Source organism: Phyllobates terribilis, unplaced genomic scaffold (assembly GCF_046119375.1).
Source record: "Phyllobates terribilis strain yellow unplaced genomic scaffold, ASM4611937v1 Scaffold_9__5_contigs__length_417890890, whole genome shotgun sequence".
NCBI lineage: Eukaryota > Metazoa > Chordata > Amphibia > Anura > Dendrobatidae > Phyllobates > Phyllobates terribilis.
Window position 1 is genome coordinate 396,699,533 of NW_027362769.1, and position 17,252 is coordinate 396,716,784.

The window sequence follows — 17,252 nt, forward strand, 5'->3', positions numbered from 1 at the left end:
GGCCCTGACCTCACTGATATAGTGCAGGAGGCCCTGACCTCACTGATATAGTGCAGGAGGCCCTGACCTCACTGATATAGTGCAGGAGGCCCTGACCTCACTGATATAGTGCAGGGCCTTCACCTCACTGATATAGTGCAGGAGGCCCTGACCTCACTGATATAGTGCAGGAGGCCCTGACCTCACTGATATAGTGCAGGAAGCCCTGACCTCACTGATATAGTGCAGGAGACCCTGACCTCACTGATATAGTGCAGGAGGCCCTGACCTCACTGATATAGTGCAGGAGGCCCTGACCTCATTGATATAGTGCAGGAGGCCCTGACCTCACTGATATAGTGCAGGAGGCCCTGACCTCACTGATATAGTGCAGGAAGCCCTGACCTCACTGATATAGTGCAGGAGGCCCTGACCTCACTGATATAGTGCAGGAGGCCCTGACCTCACTGATATAGTGCAGAAGGCCCTGACCTCACTGATATAGTGCAGGAGGCCCTGACCTCACTGATATAGTGCAGGAAGCCCTGACCTCACTGATATAGTGCAGGAGGCCCTGACCTCACTGATATAGTGCAGGAGGCCCTGACCTCACTGATATAGTGCAGGAGGCCCTGACCTCACTGATATAGTGCAGGAGGCCCTGACCTCACTGATATAGTGCAGGGCCTTGACCTCACTGATATAGTGCAGGAGGCCCTGACCTCACTGATATAGTGCAGGAGGCCCTGACCTCACTGATATAGTGCAGGAAGCCCTGACCTCACTGATATAGTGCAGGAGACCCTGACCTCACTGGTATAGTGCAGGAGGCCCTGACCTCACTGATATAGTGCAGGAGGCCCTGACCTCATTGATATAGTGCAGGAGGCCCTGACCTCACTGATATAGTGCAGGAGGCCCTGACCTCACTGATATAGTGCAGAAGGCCCTGACCTCACTGATATAGTGCAGGAGGCCCTGACCTCACTGATATAGTGCAGGAAGCCCTGACCTCACTGATATAGTGCAGGAGGCCCTGACCTCACTGATATAGTGCAGGAGGCCCTGACCTCACTGATATAGTGCAGGAGGCCCTGACCTCACTGATATAGTGCAGAAGGCCCTGACCTCACTGATATAGTGCAGGAGGCCCTGACCTCACTGATATAGTGCAGGAGGCCCTGACCTCACTGATATAGTGCAGAAGGCCCTGGCCTCACTGATATAGTGCAGAAGGCCCTGACCTCACTGATATAGTGCAGGAGGCCCTGGCCTCACTGATATAGTGCAGAAGGCCCTGACCTCACTGATATAGTGCAGGAGGCCCTGACCTCACTGATATAGTGCAGAAGGCCCTGACCTCACTGATATAGTGCAGGAGGCCCTGACCTCACTGATATAGTGCAGGAAGCCCTGACCTCACTGATATAGTGCAGGAGGCCCTGACCTCACTGATATAGTGCAGGAGGCCCTGACCTCACTGATATAGTGCAGGAGGCCCTGACCTCACTGATATAGTGCAGAAGGCCCTGACCTCACTGATATAGTGCAGGAGGCCCTGACCTCACTGATATAGTGCAGGAGGCCCTGACCTCACTGATATAGTGCAGAAGGCCCTGGCCTCACTGATATAGTGCAGAAGGCCCTGACCTCACTGATATAGTGCAGGAGGCCCTGGCCTCACTGATATAGTGCAGAAGGCCCTGACCTCACTGATATAGTGCAGGAGGCCCTGACCTCACTGATATAGTGCAGAAGGCCCTGACTTCACTGATATAGTGCACGAGGCCCTGACCTCACTGATATAGTGCAGGAGGCCCTGACCTCATTGATATAGTGCAGGAGGCCCTGACCTCACTGATATAGTGCAGGAGGCCCTGACCTCACTGATATAGTGCACGAGGCCCTGACCTCACTGATATAGTGCAGGAGGCCCTGACCTCACTGATATAGTGCAGGAGGCCCTGACCTCACTGATATAGTGCAGGAGACCCTGACCTCACTGATATAGTGCAGGAGAACCTGACCTCACTGATATAGTGCAGGAGACCCTGACCTCACTGTCATTGGATGAATCTTCCTGATTATTCCCAGGAATCTGTAATCTGAGGAGTTTTGCACGGAGATCACTTTACTTCTGTATAGTTTGTTCTCCACAGGGGATCAAGAGTTTCCTCTCAGCCCGCAGCGTCCAGGACCGGCAGCAGCTGATAATGAAGGGACAGGAAACTTCTGGTTTTTCTTGTTTTATGTTTTGCAAACCGCGCAGCCTCAGAAAGAACGAGGAAGTGTAAAGCCCGGGAAAGAGAGAGAAACTGTACAACACCGGTACCGACAGAGCACTGCAAGACCGGACCGACACAGCACTGCACCCAGCCCAGAGGATCACAGCCAGCGGTGGTGTTACATAGGACTGCAGGTGACATCTACTACATTATCTGTACTCAGAGAGTTATCACTGTGTTATCTGTGGTGTTACATAGGACTGCAGGTGACATCTACTACATTATCTGTACTCAGAGAGTTACCACTGTGTTATCTGCGGTGTTACATAGGACTGCAGGTGACATCTACTACATTATCTGTACTCAGAGAGTTATCACTGTGTTATCTGTGGTGTTACATAGGACTGCAGGTGTCATCTACTACATTATCTGTACTCAGAGAGTTATCACTGTGTTATCTGTGGTGTTACATAGGACTGCAGGTGACATCTACTACATTATCTGTACTCAGAGAATTATCACTGTGTTATCTGTGGTGTTACATAGGACTGCAGGTGACATCTACTACATTATCTGTACTCAGAGAGTTATCACTGTGTTATCTGTGGTGTTACATAGGACTGCAGGTGACATCTACTACATTATCTGTACTCAGAGAATTATCACTGTGTTATCTGTGGTGTTACATAGGACTGCAGGTGACATCTACTACATTATCTGTACTCAGAGAGATATCACTGTGTTATCTGTGGTGTTACATAGGACTGCAGGTGACATCTACTACATTATCTGTACTCAGAGTTATCACTGTGTTATCTGTTGTGTTACATAGGACTGCAGGTGACATCTACTACATTATCTGTACTCAGAGAGTTATCACTGTGTTATCTGTGGTGTTACATAGGACTGCAGGTTACATCTACTACATTATCTGTACTCAGAGAGTTATCACTGTGTTATCTGTGGTGTTACATAGGACTGCAGGTGACATCTACTACATTATCTGTACTCAGAGAGATATCACTGTCTTATCTGTGGTGTTACATAGGACTGCAGGTGACATCTACTACATTATCTGTACTCAGAGTTATCACTGTGTTATCTGTGGTGTTACATAGGACTGCAGGTGACATCTACTACATTATCTGTACTCAGAGTTATCACTGTGTTATCTGTAGTGTTACATAGGACTGCAGGTTACATCTACTACATTATCTGTACTCAGAGTTATCACTGTGTTATCTGTGGTGTTACATAGGACTGCGGGTGACATCTACTACATTATCTATACTCAGAGAGTTATCACTGTGTTGTCTGTGGTGTTACATAGGACTGCAGGTGACATCTACTACATTATCTGTACTCAGAGAGTTATCACTGTGTTATCTGTGGTGTTACATAGGACTGCAGGTGACATCTACTACATTATCTGTACTCAGAGAGTTATCACTGTGTTATCTGTGGTGTTACATAGGACTGCAGGTGACATCCACTACATTATCTGTACTCAGAGAGTTATCACTGTGTTATCTGTGGTGTTACATAGGACTGCAGGTGACATCTACTACATTATCTGTACTCAGAGAGTTATCACTGTGTTATCTGTGGTGTTACATAGGACTGCAGGTGACATCTACTACATTATCTGTACTCAGAGAGATATCACTGTGCTATCTGTGGTGTTACATAGGACTGCAGGTGACATCTACTACATTATCTGTACTCAGAGAGTTATCACTGTGTTATCTGTGGTGTTACATAGGACTGCAGGTGACATCTACTACATTATCTGTACTCAGAGAGTTATCACTGTGTTATCTGTAGTGTTACATAGGACTGCAGGTTACATCTACTACATTATCTGTACTCAGAGAGTTATCACTGTGTTATCTGTGGTGTTACATAGGACTGCAGGTGACATCTACTACATTATCTGTACTCAGAGAGTTATCACTGTGTTATCTATGGTGTTACATAGGACTGCAGGTGACATCTGCTACATTATCTGTACTCAGAGAGTTATCACTGTGTTATCTGTGGTGTTACATAGGACTGCAGGTGACATCCACTACATTATCTGTACTCAGAGAGTTATCACTGTGTTATCTGTGGTGTTACATAGGACTGCAGGTGACATCTACTACATTATCTGTACTCAGAGAGATATCACTGTGTTATCTGTGGTGTTACATAGGACTGCAGGTGACATCTACTACATTATCTGTACTCAGAGAGTTATCACTGTGTTATCTGTGGTGTTACATAGGACTGCAGGTGACATCTACTACATTATCTGTACTCAGAGAGTTATCACTGTGTTATCTGCGGTGTTACATAGGACTGCAGGTGACATCTACTACATTATCTGTACTCAGAGAGTTATCACTGTGTTATCTGTGGTGTTACATAGGACTGCAGGTGACATTTACTACATTATCTGTACTGGGTACTGTAACTATGGAGGCCTGTGAGAGTCAAGAAGGCTCATACCCATATTTTACCATATTAGCCACAATCATGATAAGAAAATAAAAGACTTTGTAAACGTGATAGAGAATTTCCACCAGAAATGTGACATTTCCACATTAGATATCACCGTGTTTCCCTTCTTCTGAGATGTTTCATTGGATTTTCTCGATCCTTCAATAACTGAACGTCCATCTTTATTTGTAAGGGATTTCGGGATCTGCGATTCTACAGCTATGAGTAAAGAAAGTGCAAATATCATAAAAATCCTGGGAAACCATCTAAGTCAGTTGTCCAAGGTCCGTCTAGAAGCCGTCATTGTGGCCTTGTGTGGTGTAAAGGCTCCTCGAGGATGCAACCAAATCCAGATAGACGGACTCAAAGGAAAATCCCCGATGGAGGTGGCCGACATCATCATAAATTCCTACACGGTCAAACACGGGCCGATGAAAGTCCGAGAAGCTCTGAGGAACGTCAACGAGAATCAGATTCGGGTTGATCTAGAGAAAGATCTCAAAGGAGGTGAGAAGATTAATAGATCGATTTTATGTCATTAGTCATCTGATGCAGGAGCGTTCAGGGGTCTTACTGGTGACACCGAGGAGGAGAACCCTCCTCCGATGTCACATTGTCCATCCATTGAAAGGTGCAGACTATTTGGGTCCTTAAATCACTAAGTGAGTCAGTGAGTCATGATTGATTAGAGGGAAAAATGGAGTTTACTCTCCCCCACTAAGACACCAAAGCCCCCCAAACACAATAGATAGCTGTTAACCGAATGATGGCTCAGCCAACAGTTTTCTCTCCCGAGTCATCCATACACAAAAACGCTCGGCCCAGCCAAGATCTCCTCATCTTCAGGAAACAAAACGATCGGCAGTCCAAAATCAGACATGATGGACCATTCTCTCCCTCATCATCAGCCGTCAGGGTTGAGTTGGGAGGACCCCACACACATTAGACCGTTGTGCGATCCCACTGCTATCGACGAGCTTAGCTGACCTTAGTCTAATATACATGAGGGCCTTCAGGCATATCTCCTAAAAGGGTGTGATTTATGCAAAAAATGCTCCAAAATGTAAGTTAATGAATAAGTTTTGGGTTGTTCATGGGCAGAGCTCAAAATTAGTCCACACCCATGACCGGAAATTTTTTACTGTTTTTTGGCATTTTTAACACCTATTGTTCAATGCTTCCTAGTATGAGAAACACATGCAATAGTTTTTCAGTTTATTCTTGTGCCTGTACCGATAATATGAAAGCTCGGACCCTTGTTACATTGGGTTATACTATAATACAGTTGACTTCATTTTAATAATTGAAGGGATTGTCCAGAAATTGACCATCTCACAGACTCGGAGGAGGAACTAACTCCCTGCTCTTCTTCAGATGTTTGGCGACTTCTACATGTGCAGCCACTTTTGGAGGTTCAACTTCTGGACCACAATATGTCAGTAACATGTGATGTGTTTCTTTTTATCTTAACAGATAAAAATGAAAAGAAAAATCCCAAAGAAGCAGAGCCCGGTGAGTGTAATATTAGGCTGATGAAACTGATTCAGTCCAGTGTTACCGTGGTCATTGGGGCACACACTAGAAAGGTCCTAGATGTGGTGATCACCATCCGTGGTCTATCGAGGTCGGTGCTAAACTCTGGAGAAGTAGTCAACAGATGAGGTTTGGCGGAGGTCGGAAATTAGCTTCATTCTTCTCAGTAGAAGGTCAAAGTTGGAGTTGGTTGAGTAAAGGAGAAAGCTTTGGGTTATGAGGCTTCGATCACATCATCTACGAGTCTGTGGTCAAATATTAAAAGAGAAGACTACAGCAAAGGTCCCCCTTAGGTATTGACCTTATGAGACTGTGGTGGGGCCTGGTAACAGTGGTGGATAGGTCTGCTGAAGGTCGGAAATGAGGGTTGAAGGACAAATTTGGCATGGGGGGTCACTCCCCCACCACTAAGCCCGATTTACTTTAAAAAAAAATGGCAAATTAAAGCAATATTAAACATTTGCCAAAGTTTGGGGTTTTTTTGTCCAATTTATATCCCAAGTCGCCTAATAGCTGTCCCCATCTCTTCATGTATGAAGCTTCTCGGACGAGTGGTGGACAGGTCAGTGCCGAGAAGCCGGAGAAGATCATAACAGCCGGATATAGACCTAAGCCGACTTTGACCGTTCAACCCACTGGGGCCGATACAGAACGTGAATCGGGGACAAGTCAACAAGCTGAAGAAATCAAACCCAAAAGAGGAAGAAAACCAAAAAACGGTAACCGGCTGTGGAACATTGGGTGGTGTGGCCGGGTATAAAGTGGTATTGGATGGTGTCTATCAGCGAATTTTTATATTATGGAAATTTGATTCCATTCTTAATTTAGTATTAGATAGTCCTAAGCCGACTGTGACCGTACAACCCACGGGGGCCGATGCAGGATGTGAACCGGGGACAAGCCAAGAACCTGATGAAGAAATCAAGCCCAAAAGAGGAAGGAAACCAAAAAACGGTAACCGGCCGAGTCACATTGGGTGATATTAAATAATATACAATGAAATTGGATGGGGTGAGTGTTTTTGAGTAAAGTTCACATTCTTAGTGTATAAGCGTTACCCCCTAGATGTGACCACTTCTGCTGGACGATCGCGGCCACATAACTGTGGTTGACAATGATATTCATGGAGTCATGAACAGGTTACACTTATGTTTGTGCAGAGTCAAAAACCACTGAGAAGTCACCTGTGAAATCGGAAATCTCCGGTGGAGCTGCGGGGGGCAAACGAGCGATAGAGGAGCCAAGAGAGGAAGATGAGAAACCAAAAAGAGCAAGAAAGTCTCCGACAAGCAGTCAGAGATGTATGGAGAGGACAGGTTATCTACTGGAGATTATGTGTTGGGAAGGAGGAGGGCGGCAGCACAGGAGTAACGAGGAGAGAGGTGGAGAACCTGTGCAGGAGGCAGGGGCACAAGAGTGTTCGGGACGTCTTCATCTTTCTTTATGTTATGTTTTGTGGTTTTTTTTTTCTGTTTCATGCATGAAGCTCCTCGGACCAGTGGTGGACGGGTCAGTGCTGAGGAGCCGAAGAAGATCACAGGAGCAAGACCTAGTCCTAAGTCGACTGTGACCGTACAACCCACAAGGGCCGATACAGGAAGCAAACCGGGGACAAGCCAACAACCTAGTGAAGAAGTCAAGCCCAAGAGAGGAAGGAAACCAAAAAACGGTAAATGGCCAAGTAGCATTGGGTGGTGGTAAATAATATACAGTGGTATTGGATGGGGTGAGTGTTTTTGAGTTTGACGGTCACATTTTGGAAATTTGATTACATTCTTAGTCTATAAGCGTTCCCCCCCAGATGTGACCTCTTCTGCTGGACGATTGCGGACACGTAACTGTGGATGACAATGATATTCATGGAGTCATGAACAGGTTACACTTATGTCTGTGCAGAGCCAAAAACCACTGAGAAGTCACCTGTGAAAGCGGAAACCTCCGGTGGAGCTGCGGGGGGCAAACGAGCGAGAAAGGAACCAAGAGAGGAAGATGGGAAACCAAATACAGCAAGTAAGACTCCAACAAGCGATAAAGGAACTGTCGGATTTGTGAGCAGGAAATCTGATCTGTTGTCAATGAATCACATTTTGTTGAATTGTATTTGTTTTTGCTGCATCTGCCCTGTGGACCATGGACTGCAACATGCCGGCACTGGGGTAGCGGAGGAGAGCCGGCACTGGGGCAGCGGAGGAGAGCAGGCACTGGGGCAGAGGAGGAGAGCCGACACTGGGGCAGAGGAGGAGAGCCAGCACTGGGGCAGCGGAGGAGAGCAGGCACTGGGGCAGAGGAGGAGAGCAGGCACTGGGGCAGCGGAGGAGAGCAGGCACTGGGGCAGAGGAGGAGAGCAGGCACTGGGGCAGCGGAGGAGAGCCGGCACTGGGGCAGCGGAGGAGAGCCGGCACTGGGGCAGCGGAGGAGAGCAGGCACTGGGGCAGAGGAGGAGAGCAGGCACTGGGGCAGCGGAGGAGAGCCGGCACTGGGGCAGCGGAGGAGAGCCGGCACTGGGGCAGCGGAGGAGAGCCGGCACTGGGGCAGAGGAGGAGAGCCGACACTGGGGCAGAGGAGGAGAGCCAGCACTGGGGCAGAGGAGGAGAGCCGGCACTGGGGCAGAGGAGGAGAGCCGGCACTGGGGCAGAGGAGGAGAGCAGGCACTGGGGCAGAGGAGGAGAGCAGGCACTGGGGCAGCGGAGGAGAGCAGGCACTGGGGCAGCGGAGGAGAGCAGGCACTGGGGCAGCGGAGGAGAGCAGGCACTGGGGCAGCGGAGGAGAGCAGGCACTGGGGCAGCGGAGGAGAGCAGGCACTGGGGCAGCGGAGGAGAGCAGGCACTGGGGCAGCGGAGGAGAGCCGGCACTGGGGCAGAGGAGGAGAGCCGACACTGGGGCAGAGGAGGAGAGCCGACACTGGGGCAGCGGAGGAGAGCCGACACTGGGGCAGCGGAGGAGAGCCGGCACTGGGGCAGCGGAGGAGAGCAGGGTCTGGGGCAGCGGAGGAGAGCAGGGTCTGGGGCAGCGGAGGAGAGCAGGCACTGGGGCAGAGGAGGAGAGCAGGCACTGGGGCAGCGGAGGAGAGCCGACACTGGGGCAGCGGAGGAGAGCCGACACTGGGGCAGCGGAGGAGTGCCGGCACTGGGGCAGCGGAGGAGAGCCGGCACTGGGGCAGCGGAGGAGAGCCGGCACTGGGGCAGCGGAGGAGAGCAGGCACTGGGGCAGCGGAAGAGAGCAGGCACTGGGGCAGCGGAAGAGAGCCGGCACTGGGGCAGCGGAGGAGAGCAGGCACTGGGGCAGCGGAGGAGAGCAGGCACTGAGGCAGCGGAGGAGAGCTGGCACTGGGGCAGCGGAGGAGAGCTGGCACTGGGGCAGCGGAGGAGAGCAGGCACTGGGGCAGCGGAGGAGAGCTGGCACTGGGGCAGCGGAGGAGAGCAGGCACTGGGGCAGCGGAAGAGAGCCGGCACTGGGACAGCTCAGGAGAGCTGGCACTGGGGCAGCGGAGGAGAGCCCACACTGGGGCAGCGGAGGAGAGCAGGCACTGGGGCAGCGGAGGAGAGCCCACACTGGGGCAGCGGAGGAGAGCCCACACTGGGGCAGCGGAGGAGAGCAGGCACTGGGGCAGCGGAAGAGAGCCGGCACTGGGACAGCTCAGGAGAGCTGGCACTGGGGCAGCGGAGGAGAGCCCACACTGGGGCAGCGGAGGAGAGCAGGCACTGGGGCAGCAGAGGAGAGCCCACACTGGGGCAGCGGAGGAGAGCAGGCACTGGGGCAGCGGAAGAGAGCCGGCACTGGGGCTGCGGAGGAAAGCTGGCACTGGGACAGCGGAGGAGAGCCCACACTGGGGCAGCGGAGGAGAGCCCACACTGGGGCAGCGGAGGAGAGCAGGCACTGGGGCAGCGGAAGAGAGCCGGCACTGGGGCAGCGGAGGAGAGCCGGCACTGGGGCTGCGGAGGAGAGCCGGCACTGGGGCTGCGGAGGAAAGCCCGCACTGGGACAGCGGAGGAGAGCAGGCACTGGGGCAGCGGAAGAGAGCCAGCACTGAGGCAGCGGAGGAGAGCCAGCACTGGGGCAGCGGAGGAGAGCCAGCACTGGGGCAGCGGAGGGGAACCGGCACTTGAACAGCGGAGGAGAGCAGGTGTTATGATCTGCTACAAGCACTAAGGAAAGACAGGAGATCTGTCCCTACAATAGAACTAAGCTGGATCCCTACGATGTAACGGGGAACCTGATCCTGCGATCAGACCCGCTAAAGTCCTTGGCTAGTCTGAACGAAGACCTATAGATGCAAGGGAGGGATCCCTACAAGAACTAGGGACTGGGAGAAAGATGGACACCTCCTAGCAGAAATTGTAGCAGAAATAAGACAAACAAACAACATAGAACATAGAGGTCCGAAGACCTAGCAAAACTGACAGAGAAAGGTAACAGAGCACCAAGCTAGCTCAAGAGTGGAAATTACAATGAAGTCCAGCAAGGCCAGGAGGGCGGAGCCGGATTAAATAGGCAAAAAAGGTCATGTGACCAGCAAGATAGGTTTTTTCTAACAGGAGAGTTCTAACAGCAGGCACTGGGGCAGCGGAGGAGAGCAGGCACTGGGGCAGCGGAGGAGAGCAGGCACTGGGGCAGCGGAGGAGAGCCAGCACTGGGACAGTGGAGGAGATCCCACACTGGGGCAGCGAAGGAGAGCCGGCACTGGGACTGCGGAGGAGAACCAGCACTGGGACAGCGGAGGAGAGCCCACACTGGGGCAGCAAAGGAGAGCCAGCACCAGGACAGCGGAGGAGAGGCGGCACCGGGACAGCGGAGGAGAGCCGGTACTGGAACAGCGGAGGAGAGCAGGCACTGGGGCAGCAGAGGAGAGCCAGCACCAGGACAGAGGAGGAGAGCCAGCACTGGGGCAGCAGAGGATAGCCGGCACCGGGGTAGCGGAGGAGAACCAGCACCGGGACAGCAGAGGAGAGCAGGCACTGGGGCAGCAGAGGGGAGCCGGCACAGAGACAGCGGAGGAGAGCCAGTACCGGGACAGCGGAGGAGAGCAGGCACTGGGGCAGCGGAGGAGAGCCAGCACTGGGACAGCGGAGGAGAGCCTGTTCTGGAACAGCGGAGGAGAGCAGGCACTGGGGCAGCAGAGGATAGCAGGCACCAGGGTAGCGGAGGAGAACCAGCACCAGGACAGCGGAGGAGAGCAGGGACTGGGGCAGCGGAGGAGGACCGTCACGGGGGTAGAAGAGGAGAGCCGCCACTGGGTCAGCAGAGGAGAGCCGACACTGGGTCAGCAGAGGAGAGCCGGCACTGGGTCAGCAGAGGAGAGCCGGCACTGGGACAGCGGAGGAGAGCCGGCACTGGGGCAGCGGAGGAGAGCCGGCACTGGGACAGTGGAGGAGAACCGGCACTGGGGCAGCGGAGGAGGAGAGCCGGCACTGGGGCAGCGGAGGAGAGCCAGCACTGGGACAGCGGAGGAGAGCCAGCACTGGGGTAGTGGCGGAGAGCTGGTACTGAGGCAGTGGAGGAGAGTCAGAACTGGGACAGTGGAGGAGAGCCAGCACTGAGGCAGTGGAGAAGAGGCAACACAGGGGCAGCGGAGGAGAGCTGGCACTGGGATAGCGGAGAAGAGACGGCACCGGGGCAGTGGAGGAGAGCCGGTACCGGGGTAGCGGAGGAGAGCCGGTACCGGGGTAGCGGAGGAGAGCCGGCACCGGGACAGCGGAGGAGAGCCGGCACCGGGGCAACGGAGGAGAGCCGGCACTGGGACAGCGGAGGAGAACCGGCACTGGGGCAGCAGAGGAGAGCCGGCACTGGGGCAGCGGAGGAGAACTGGCACTGGGGCAGCGGAGGAGAGCCGGCACTGGGGCAGCGGAGGAGAGCCAGCACTGGGACAGCGGAGGAGAGCAGGCACTGGGGCAGCGGAGGAGAGCCAGCACTGGCACAGCGGAGGAGAGCCAGTACCGGGGTAGTGGAGGAGAGCTGGCACTGAGGCAGTGGAGAAGAGGCAACACAGGGGCAGTGGAGGAGAGCTGGCACTGGGATAGCGGAGGAGAGACAGCACCGGGGCAGTGGAGGAAAGCCGGTAGCGGCGTAGCGGAGGAGAGATGGCACCGGGGTAGCGGAGGAGAGCTGGGACTGGGGTAGCGGAGGAGAGATGGCACTGGGGCAGCGGAGGAGAGCCGGCACTAGGGCAGTGGAGGAGAGTCGTCACCGGGGTAGCGGAAGAGAGCTGGCACTGGGGCAGCGGAGGAGAGCCAGCACTGGGGCAGCGGAGGAGAGCCGGCACTGGGGTAATAGAGGAGAGCTGGCACAAGGGCAGCGGAGGAGAGCAGGCACTGGGGCAGCGGAGGAGAGCCAGCACTGGCACAGCGGAGGAGAGCCAGTAGCGGGGTAGTGGAGGAGAGCTGGCACTGAGGCAGTGGAGAAGAGGCAACACAGGGGTAGTGGAGGAGAGCTGGCACTGGGATAGCGGAGGAGAGACAGCACCGGGGCAGCGGAGGAAAGCCGGTACCGGCGTAGCGGAGGAGAGATGGCACCGGGGTAGCGGAGGAGAGCTGGGACTGGGGTAGCGGAGGAGAGATGGCACTGGGGCAGCGGAGGAGAGCCGGCACTAGGGCAGTGGAGGAGAGTCGTCACCGGGGTAGCGGAGGAGAGCTGGCATTGGGGCAGCGGAGGAGAGCCAGCACTGGGGCAGCGGAGGAGAGCCGGCACTGGGGTAATGGAGGAGAGCCGGCACCGGGGTACCGGAGGAGAGTGGGCACTGGGACAGCGGAGGAGAGCCGGCAGCGGGGAAGTGGAGGAGAGCTGGCACTGGAGCAGCGGAGAAGAGCTGGCACTAGGGCAGTGGAGGAGAGTCGTCACCGGGGTAGCGGAGGAGAGCTGGCACTGGGGCGAGAGCCGGCACCAGGACATCGGAGGAGAGCCGGCACCAGGGTAGCAGAAAAGAACTGGCATTGGGGTAGCGGTGGGTGAGCAAAGCTCCATTTGCTATTTTTTTCCTAGGCCAATTAACAGGTCATCTACTACCAGTTCTTGAACACAATCTTTGATGTCTACTGTCCAAGGGATGAAAAGACAAACTAATAATTGATGGAGCAGTAATTCACGTCATGATCTTGACAGACAAACCGCAGCGACTAATTCCAGGAATCTACTTGTTTATAAATGTTGCTCATTGTACTTTGGATCCTCGATATCTGGCAGAGAATGGCGATAACTCTTTTACAAATTAGTTACAACTACAGCCGAGAATAAGGCAAAGTTGTTGGAAGGTGCAGAATTTAGTAAATCCTCTACTTTGTTGAGAAGTCTTGATAAGAGATTGACAACATCCAAGTCTGTATCTTTTCTTGCTTGGAGGGATTTTGTCCAGTCTCTGTTTCTGTTGCGGTGTTTTTGGTGTTTTGGAGGTTTTTTTATAATAGGGAGGTGTCCTTAGTTATTGTTGAGGCTTCTTTACCATCCGAACCCTTGGTAATGGCACAAGAAGATTCCATTTCTGATGAGCCGAGTTTTTTCTCAAGGATTTTGAATGCCGTCTTTTCTTCTTTCTTCGGAGTCTGGGATCTAATATCAACTCTACCTTGAATATTTTACTTAAAGCAGTTGCCCTTTTTAATACATTTAAGATATTTCCAAAGGATATGCCATAAATGTATGATGGTTTCATGGCTGGGATCCACATCTGCCTTCGAGAACATTGTTGACAGTAGAAAAGCAGCTGCGCATGTGCAGCTTTCTTCATTCATTGTCCAAATTCCTCCCATACAGATGAATAGAGAGAGCCATGAACATGCAGCCAACTCATCCCTCTAGAGAGCTCGTGACCGAGCCCCGCAGGTCCCAGAGGTGGATGTGTCATTTATATTTCCAAAGGATATGCTATAAATGTATGATGGTTTCATGGCTGGGATCCACATCTGCCTTCGAGAACATTGTTGACAGTAGAAAAGCAGCTGCGCATGTGCAGCTTTCTTCATTCATTGTCCGACTTCCTCCCATACAGATGAATAGAGAGAGCCAATTCACCCCTCTAGATAGGTGGATGTGTCATTTATAACATATCCTCTTGGTGCCTAGACACACTTGGGGCCACAGTTAGCTGCAGCTTTCATGAAATAGCTTAAAAAATTCTTCGTCGTCTCTTTTTTTTGTAATGACATTTTCCTCATTTTCCGCAGATAAGAATAATTTTGTTAATGAAAATCGAAACAACCTCATAAAGTTAATCACGCAAGTGGATCCAGTTCTGGATGATCTTCTGGAGGAAGGATTACTGACACAGGAGCAATACGACAGCATCTGGAAAAAAGGCAGCAGCCAGGAGAGGATGAGGCTAATCCTTAATTCTGTGGATCACGAAGATAATAATGAATTCCTGCCCATTTTGGAGAAGCATTATCCCACCGTCATTAAGACTCTGAAAAAAAAATCCAACTTGGAAAAGTAGTAAAAGCCCTAACTGAAATATTCCCAGTTATTCCACTTGTTCCAATTTCGAAGACACTCCACTTCCACTGAAGAAGAATTTTACCATAATTTCCTTTCTTTTTTTTAATAATTGAAAAATATTTTTTTTTATTTTACGTGGGTATTTTTACATTAAAACTGTGGTTGCTCCTTGCTCCAAAAAAAAGGAGAATTTGATGTTGAGTGTGTTTATTTTGCTCAATAATGTCATTACCGTCACAGTCCGTCAGGTTGATCTCGTCCTTTGTGCCGTCGGTTTGGCATCGCAATATTTTTTAAAATATTTTAATTTTTCCAAAAATGTTTGCCAAAAATCAGAAAATGATAGATTTTCTTTTTACTGCGGAGAATCATAATTGTGTGGGGGAAATAGCGGGGTTAGTGAAAGTAAACACAGAAGAATCTACGAAGGTGCAGAGTCTGGGATCTAATATCAACTCTACCTTGAACATTTTACTTAAAGCAGTTGCCCTTTCTAATATATTTAAGATATTTGCACAGGATATGCCATAAATGTATGATGGTTCCATGGCTGGGATCCACATCTGCCTTCGAGAACATTGTTGACAGTAGAAAAGCAGCTGCGCATGTGCAGCTTTCTTCATTCATTGTCCGACTTCCTCCCATACAGATGAATAGAGAGAGCCATGAACATGCAGCCAACTCATCCCTCTATGGAGCTCGTGACCGGGCCCCCCAGGTCCCAGAGGTGGATGTGTCCTTTATATTTCCAAAGAATATGCTATAAATGTATGATGGTTTCATGGCTGGGATCCACATCTGCCTTCGAGAACATTGTTGACAGTAGAAAAGCAGCTGCGCATGTGCAGCTTTCTTCATTCATTGTCCAAATTCCTCCCATACAGATGAATAGAGAGAGCCATGAATATGCAGCCAACTCATCCCTCTAGAGAGCTCGTGAACGGGCTCCGCAGGTCCCAGAGGTGGATGTGTCCTTTATATTTCCAAAGGATATGCTATAAATGTAGGATGGTTTCATGGCTGGGATCCACATCTGCCTTCGAGAACATTGTTGACAGTAGAAAAGCAGCTGCGCATGTGCAGCTTTCTTCATTCATTGTCCGACTTCCTCCCATACAGATGAATAGAGAGAGCCATGAACATGCAGCCAACTCATCCGTCTATGGAGCTCGTGACCGGGCCCCCCAGGTCCCAGAGGTGGATGTGTCCTTTATATTTCCAAAGAATATGCTATAAATGTATGATGGTTTCATGGCTGGGATCCACATCTGCCTTCGAGAACATTGTTGACAGTAGAAAAGCAGCTGCGCATGTGCAGCTTTCTTCATTCATTGTCCAAATTCCTCCCATACAGATGAATAGAGAGAGCCATGAATATGCAGCCAACTCATCCCTCTAGAGAGCTCGTGACCGGGCCCCGCAGGTCCCAGAGGTGGATGTGTCCTTTATATTTCCAAAGGATATGCTATAAATGTAGGATGGTTTCATGGCTGGGATCCACATCTGCCTTCGAGAACATTGTTGACAGTAGAAAAGCAGCTGCGCATGTGCAGCTTTCTTCATTCATTGTCCGACTTCCTCCCATACAGATGAATAGAGAGAGCCATGAACATGCAGCCAACTCATCCCTCTAGAGAGCTCGTGACCGGGCCCCGCAGGTCCCAGAGGTGGATGTGTCCTTTATATTTCCAAAGGATATGCTATAAATGTAGGATGGTTTCATGGCTGGGATCCACATCTGCCTTCGAGAACATTGTTGACAGTAGAAAAGCAGCTGCGCATGTGCAGCTTTCTTCATTCATTGTCCGACTTCCTCCCATACAGATGAATAGAGAGAGCCATGAACATGCAGCCAACTCATCCCTCTAGAGAGCTCGTGACCGGGCCCCGCAGGTCACAGAGGTGCATGTGTCATTTATAACATATCCTTTAGATATCCCAGTTTAGGAGATCTTCAGTGCAGGATGAAGATGTTTATGACAAGTCTTGGTTTCTCTTATCCCAGGGATGCAGCGGAGTAATATAATAATATAAATGGAGTTACTGTATAATCAGAGTTTAAAGAAATGGAATATATTTCTATATGTTGTGTTAGGACGTCATAGATCCTGTTCCAATATCCTGAAACGTGATGGACTTATACTATATTCTTAGAGAATTTCATACAATCTAGACATTACCACTTGAGCTCCACGTCGGGTCTTTCGAGTGACCCGTTGTTCCTCAGTGACGTCATTTCCCACCCACTTGGGCCCCCCCCCCCCTGTGTCTGAATATTAAGACTGTAATGTGTTCAATTGCCATTTGTTTGCCAGTTTCTTCTGTTTGCCATCATCTTCACAGATTCCTGTGATTCCTACTATTTGTATTTGATGCTTCTGGGATCTGGTGGTTAACCCAACTTTTAAAGTAGGCATCACAAATTGCTATTAATGTTTCTTTACGTTAAGTTGCAATCTGCTGTGGATTCTATAACCTGCAACATCTGCTTCTGCGACCTGCTGGTTAACCCGTTGTTTGTTGTAAGCATCACGCACTGTTTTTCAAGACTGTTCACATAACAATCTGCTAAGGATTCTGCTTCCTATATCTGTAGGCGGCTTCAGACCT

General features: G+C 50.9%; 1 protein-coding gene across 3 annotated transcripts; it reads left to right on the top strand.

Moving 5' to 3' along the window:
* Positions 1-2,229: 2,229 nt before the first annotated feature.
* LOC141162578 (uncharacterized) lies at positions 2,230-14,826 on the top strand. Of its 3 annotated transcripts, none has more exons than XM_073648814.1 (9): positions 2,230-2,398; positions 4,879-5,192; positions 6,159-6,197; positions 6,758-6,937; positions 7,047-7,172; positions 7,379-7,600; positions 7,705-7,887; positions 8,115-8,228; positions 14,372-14,826. In XM_073648814.1, exons 2-9 carry the CDS (start codon positions 4,907-4,909, stop codon positions 14,638-14,640), a joined length of 1,419 nt encoding a protein of 472 aa, XP_073504915.1. In that variant the 5' UTR covers positions 2,230-2,398; positions 4,879-4,906; the 3' UTR covers positions 14,641-14,826. The 3 variants fall into 3 exon arrangements, with proteins under 3 accessions (XP_073504915.1, XP_073504916.1, XP_073504917.1); XM_073648815.1 differs by having other exon boundaries at positions 2,239-2,398; positions 7,379-7,534; XM_073648816.1 differs by having other exon boundaries at positions 2,249-2,398; positions 7,379-7,519.
* The last annotated feature ends 2,426 nt before the right edge of the window (positions 14,827-17,252 follow it).

Bases quoted from the DNA above. Each gene is read 5' to 3' on its own strand.
- LOC141162578 (XM_073648814.1), top strand. From the start codon at position 4,907: ATGAGTAAAGAAAGTGCAAATATCATAAAAATCCTGGGAAACCATCTA. The intron at 5,193-6,158 runs GTGAGAAGATTA...TTATCTTAACAG, and splicing joins AGAGAAAGATCTCAAAGGAG to ATAAAAATGAAAAGAAAAAT. The intron at 7,888-8,114 runs GTAAATGGCCAA...ATGTCTGTGCAG, and splicing joins AGGAAGGAAACCAAAAAACG to AGCCAAAAACCACTGAGAAG.